Here is a 6,573-nt window from a genome sequence, read left to right as displayed (position 1 = left end):
TTTACAGAGAGCCCTACCTCATCACCACCCGTCTCATCTCCCACCTCATCTCCAACATCACGATCGTGACGGACATTGTCAATTTCATCATAGAGGTTAGCATTCTGTTACCCAGACATCTCTCCTAGATGCGTCAGCACCAATTCGCAAGGAGGAGGCATTGAAGTGGATTTGATCACCATTGAAGAAGCACATTGAAGAAGGTGAGACCATGTTTGAATATGTTTATAGTTGTTAGAGTCAATATATTATTTTCTGGTGTATTTTGCATTAGAGAGCACAATGTTATGTCTTCAGAGTCTCTTTAATTTTGTATGCATGTTTCTTGACAGTTACTAAATGTGTTGAATGAACATTTTTTAGTTTGTTTTTTAGGAAAATTGTCACAGTAGAGCTAGGTTTATATGAGTATATTTGTTGATTATAAGTATTTATTCATACAGGTAGATGGAGGAATTTGGAATTCCTGTTTTCCACCATGGTGGACATTTTGTAAGGGATAACAATAGAGTTCTTCGATATATTGATGGAAGAGTTGACAAATTCCCTAAGATGGATATTGATCTGATATGTTTCTTTGACCTGCAAACTCTATTCAAAGGTTTGGGTTATTTGGATTACAAAACTATGTACTGGTTTGATCCTACGGCACCTGACTTAGAGAGTGGGCTGCATCCTATAAAAGGAGACCTGGAAATTAATCAGATGCGTGAGAATAAACTAAAGAACAAAGACTTGAAGGAGTTTTATTTGTATTTTGATCACCTGATAATGATTACTCCTCCTGAGAGACTCGACATAGACTTTGACGTTGATGCAGATGTTGAAGAAGAGTCCAGTGATGATGGGGTGGGAAATAAAAGCTCAAAGATGGTTAATTTGAAAAAGAAGGCTTCAATAGTTGATAACAAATGTACTGCTATGTCAAGTTCTAGGCAAACTGAGGGTGCCAAAAAATCTGCCAATGCAAAGTCTGATGGAGTAATTGGTGCTGAAAGCCCAAAATCTTCTAGGCCTATTAGTGCTACAGGGCCAAAATCTACTGGGCCTACTAGTGCTGGAGTCCTAAAATTTCGTGGGCCTATTGGTGCTAAGGCCAATTCCAAGAACCCAAAAAATACTACACAAAAGGGTGCTGGGTCAACTTCATTTGGGACAAATTTTGGTGGAAAAGGAGCTGCTATTCCAAGATCAGAGGATGTAAATTCTGGTGAAGATGATGAACAAAGTGCAGAAAATGTGGAGGAAGAAGATCCAATCTTTGAGTATGAATCAGAGTCATTATTGACACCGGAAAGTTCTGAAGATGAAAGAGAGAGGTATGAATTTCCACAATTTAATGATGCTGCTGGATTTGGAGAGGTGTATTTTGAATTGGGAATGGAATTTGCTACAATTGAATCTTTCAAAACTGCTCTGAAGGATCATGTTATTTATGAGGGAAGGAAGATTAGGTATATAAAAAACGATCAAAGGAGAGTTAGATGTGATTGTGAGCATGGGGTGGAGAGGATAAAAAAGCCAAGAAAGGCAAAGGGGGCCAAGGAGGCATCTACTAATGAGAATACAGAGGCTGCAAATGAAGAGGCTGTGAATGAAGAGGCTGCAAATGTGACTTTTGGAACTGACTCTGTTGAAACTGTTACTGCTAAGACCGCAGAAGTGGATGCTGGTACTACTGATGTGGTTGCTGTGGGTGGTGGTGCTATCAAACTTAATCCTTGTCCATGGCTAATTTATTGTGCATGGGATAATCAGCTGAAGAGTTACCAAATCAAGACTTATATACCTCAACACACCTGTGCCAGAGAATTTGGCAGCAATATGGCTGATCAGAAGTGGGTAGCCAATAAGTTGGAGAAGAGGCTCCGAACTCAACCTCATATTACTCTAAGTGAGGCTTATGAGCACATCAAAATTGACTACAATGTTATCATTAATGGGAAGATGGTTTATAGGGCCCTCAAAGAAGCAAGAGAGCGTGTGATCGGGAATGAGAGAGCACAGTATAGTAAGTTGAGGGATTATTTGAGTGAGATCCTTAGGAGTACCCCAGGAAGCTCCACCATATTAGATGTGACACCGATGCCTCAGTCCCCTCCATTGTTCAATAAGCTATACATTTCTCTAGATGCTTGTAAAAGGGGGTTCAAAGCTGGGTGTAGAAAACTAATCGGACTTGATGGTTGCTTCTTGAAGGGCTACTTTGGGGGACAACTTCTATCGGCTGTAAGTCAGGATGCGAACAATCATTTCTATGTGATTGCATTTGCTGTTGTTGATAGTGAAACTAAAGAAAGCTGGAAATGGTTCCTCACGTTGTTGCAAGAAGATCTTGGGGATCAATATATCCATGGATGGAATTTTATTTCAGACCAACAAAAGGTAAAATTATATTTAGCTTAATATTACCAAAGCCAAATGTGTTTTATTATGCTAGTATTAATACTCAAATTATATGAGCTGTTAGTTAATTTGTAGTTAGTTTTAATATTCTGATAAGTATTTGACATATCGGTTAAACTGCTTATTTCTTGGTTAGTTGATGATTAGTTTTAACACTCTTAAATTACTAATTTCTTAGTTATTTGATAGTTAGTTTTAATATATTGATTTTTGTCCTTCTTGATTCGTTTTCTAGCTCTTTAGTTTTGTGGATAACCTACCTCTACTTTGCAGCATATCTTGAAGTGTTGTCATATATGATCTTTCTTTTTCTGTTAATGGTGTCAAAACCTTTTTCTTGTTTTTGTTAAGATTGGTTAAATGCACTTAAAGATTGTGTCTCATGACAGGGTCTTATGATATTTCATCCTGGTGTTGTTATCATAGGTGTATTTGTTCATGCTTTACTTTATCTTATGCATATTTCTACATATAGGACAAAAAAGTTAACTATAGTACATATATTTTTTTTCTCGTTGCTAGAAAAAAGAAAGGGATAGATACTTTGAATGAGAAAAGGAAATGAGACAAACATAATAAAAAATCTCCAAAACTGTGTCAGGAAAGGGGTAGATACTTTGTGTGAGTTGTTATTAGTTGTTAATGATTTATATGAGTTGTTATTAATTGTGTGTGTCTTCTTTTGATGGTATGAGATAGGGTCTGTTGCCTGCGTTAAAAGAGGTGATGCCTCACGCACATCATCGGAACTGTGTCAGGCATATCTGGAAAAACTTCACAAACCGATACAAGGACAAGAAAGTTAAAAATATTGTATGGGAATGTGCTAAATGCACCACTGATGCCGAGTTCCAGGCAAGTATGAAGAAGTTGAAAAGGATAAATGAGGATGCATGGAGCTACCTTGCAAAGTTTGACCCAGCTTGCTGGACCAAAGCTCACTTTAGTCACGGGCCAAAGTGTGACAACCTCACCAACAATATGTGCGAGGTTTGGAATGCAAAAATAGTTAACTATCGGTCCAAACCCATTTTGACTATGTGTGAGGAGCTTCGGTGCTATATTATGAGGAGGATGACGAAATACAAACAAGTATTGGAGACCCACATTGGCTCCGAAGTGGCTCCTACTCAACAAAAAAGGCTTGACGACATTATGAAGGATGTTAGATATTGGCAGCCAGTTTGGGTTGGTGACGATGAGAGGAGAATATTTGAGGTCCAACAGGGATCAAAGAAGCTTTCTGTCAATCTGTCTCAGAACAAATGTACCTGTAATGCTTGGCAATTAACAGGTACTACATTGTCAATTAATTTTTGTTTATGAAATTGTTGTGTTTTAGTTCCTAAAAGTATGTCTTTTATGTAGGCCTTCCGTGCGCCCATGCACTTGCTGCCATAGCTAGAAGGGGTGATAGACCTGAAACATATGTGCATCCACTTTTGAAGATTGGAGCAGCTTTAGCGACATATCAACACTGCATCCAGCCTGTTAACTCCGAGGAGTATTGGGATAAAACAAATTACTTGAATCCAGTTCCTCCAAAGCTAAAGAGGCCAGTAGGTAGACCAGTAAAGAGGAGAAGAAAAGATCCATCGGAGAAAGAAGCTAGCAGAATTGAAGGCAACAAAGTTAAAAAAACATTTCGGGTTACGTGCAGCAAGTGCGGCGAGACTGGTCACAATTTCAAGACTTGCAAGGGTCCTCCAACAGCAACAACTAAAAGACCAACTAATCCTACCAAAAGAACAACAAAGGTTGGAGCAAATTTTGAAACCTCAACCCAACCGGCAAAGGAGATCCATGTATCCCAATCATCACCCCAAGTGCAGGTAATAACCACAATCAAACATATTGTTGCATCACTATGGGACTGTATTGTCATTTTTAAAATAGCTCAAGGACATTTTGTGGATATATTTTTGTCTGTTTTAGAATGTGGTTGAGCATTCCCATCCGACTCAGGCAGCAACAAACTCATCTGGTTTCATGACTAATGTTGTGAGTAAAATTACTACTAAGTATTCACATTGTGCTGCTAGGCTGATAGTTATGCTAACATGGCTTTGTTTAATCATTGCAGCACAGTGTCCCAACTACATTGTGTCAAGTTGCAGGTAACTATGGAGCGTCTAATCCACCAAGTGCAAGGGCCAAGCAACCTATCATTAGGCCTCATCATCCTGCACCAATCCATTCTAGCACACCACCTCTTATTCCGCCACCTAGAACCATTCACGGGATCTCAGCAGAAACTGTTGCAGGTACAAGTAAGGGGACTGCATCGAGGATGTTCCATTTTATCCCAAATCCTGATTTCGAGCATCCGAAGAAGAAGTGATGAAGAGAGTGATGAAAATGTGGAGCAAGAAGAAGAATTGCAAACTAAGGACAAATGATTAGGGTATTTTGATGTCTTAATTTAATCTTTTTTTTTTTATGGAGAAAACTTAAAATACTGATAATGCTCCTCTGGATGAGAGATTGTTCTGGACAAAAATCTCTTTTGTTTTTGAATCACAATTAGACTGGTATTTGCATGAATTTTGTCTTTGTTTTAAGTAGTTACTATATTTTATAGTTGCTAGAGCAACGTATTTGATATTGCAACTATTGGTGCTGTTTTTATTAATTTCTTTGCTAGTATCTTTAGAGTTTGTTATATTAGATCCAATGTGTATATGAATTTATTAACTAACATCCAGGGAACAAATCCATTCATACACTATTGTTTTTTTATTAATTGCTTTGGTACTAAGCTAATAATTTGCTAGATTACATACAAATATAATTGTGTAATTATCTTATAATGAACATCCAAAAAAATCTTTTGTAAAACTTATAAACACTTATATGTTGCAAATATTTTGTTGTAACTTTGATTCAATTCACAAAGAAAACAGAATGCAAATATCATTCAAACCTTGAACTGAATCATTGCTTATATATATCAGTTACAAAGAAGCAGTTGCAACCTATGACCAAAATCAACAATGCAAATACGATATAACAAAAAATACATTGAAAATCTCGTGTTGCACTCAATTTCTGGAACTACATTTGGATGAATTTCTAACATGTCAGTTCTACTCTGCAACTCCATGACTTTATGCTCCAAACTAGCAGTGCCAGCAGCAAATATGTGTGAAACATTACCAACAATCTCACCACCATCCATTGCAACATCCTAGAACAAGATTGCCTTTTAATTGCAACTCTAACATACAATTAACAATGTTGTTATCATGAAACCTACACCAATAAGATCATGTCAAGTTAACTGGTGCTGAAAATCAACTTGGAGTTAGAACAACAAAAAAGAATACTTATAGATACACAGAAAATCTTTTCTTTTTCCAAGACATGATAAACTATCAGTTATTTCAAAATAAACTTTGATAAACTGAAAAAGGAATAAATTTAGGCAAGATTAGTATGTTACCTACGATATAGATTGGATGAATTAGGATTCAATAGCAAAATATCAGAACAACCAGCATAGTAATCATTAGAAGGCCAATAGTGGCGAGCGAGGTAATCAAGATTGTTACTGCAAAAGAAGTGATGTAGAATCTTGATTCCAAGACATAACTGCTCCTCAACTCTGTTATCATGAAATAAAAAATTTAGATAATTATCAATATTGTGCCAAAATAACCAAAAGGATAATTTAAAGGAGAAAGATAAAGCATTTTTGTATATGTTATATATATGATTAGTAATTTGATAACCTTTTTTTTGTATATTTTTATATTTTTTTTACTAATTTGATGTATGAATACGGTGCACTATTGTTATATTAATCCAAGTTATGATCTTGTATGTATATGGTAAATACACCATACCTAGCTAGGTACAGATCATGCATACTCATTCTTTTGTTAACTTTAATAAAGGAAAGGAGTCCATGTTCTTAGATACAATAGTGCCGATCTAACAAAAAATCATATTTAAAAAAGAAGTGTTGAAAATTGGAAGTGCGTGGAGCTACAGTGCCGTTCTCTTGTGCCAAAATATTAGTAATGAAGAAGAGGGATAAAGTTACATACCAGAATCACCAAAGAGACTCCTTGCAGAATAGTTTTTCTCCATTTGATGGCCATAAGCAGACATAACTCCAAGCTGCAAGATCTACCCTTGAATCTGATTCGAATAAGTCCTATTTCG

General features: G+C 36.5%; 1 protein-coding gene across 1 annotated transcript; it reads left to right on the top strand.

Moving 5' to 3' along the window:
* Positions 1 to 447: 447 nt before the first annotated feature.
* Positions 448 to 4,747, top strand: LOC148562533 (uncharacterized). The gene is made up of 6 exons (XM_088490909.1): positions 448 to 1,132; positions 1,175 to 2,385; positions 3,106 to 3,700; positions 3,775 to 4,238; positions 4,342 to 4,407; positions 4,490 to 4,747. The coding sequence occupies exons 1-6, from the start codon at positions 448 to 450 to the stop codon at positions 4,745 to 4,747; spliced, it is 3,279 nt and encodes a 1,092-aa protein (XP_088347035.1).
* Positions 4,748 to 6,573: the final 1,826 nt, after the last annotated feature.

Source organism: Arachis ipaensis, chromosome B6, assembly GCF_059453495.1.
Source record: "Arachis ipaensis isolate K30076 ecotype BB chromosome B6, ASM5945349v1, whole genome shotgun sequence".
NCBI lineage: Eukaryota > Viridiplantae > Streptophyta > Magnoliopsida > Fabales > Fabaceae > Arachis > Arachis ipaensis.
Note: the sequence above shows the minus strand (reverse complement) of the source record. Positions and strands in the feature narration are given on the sequence as shown.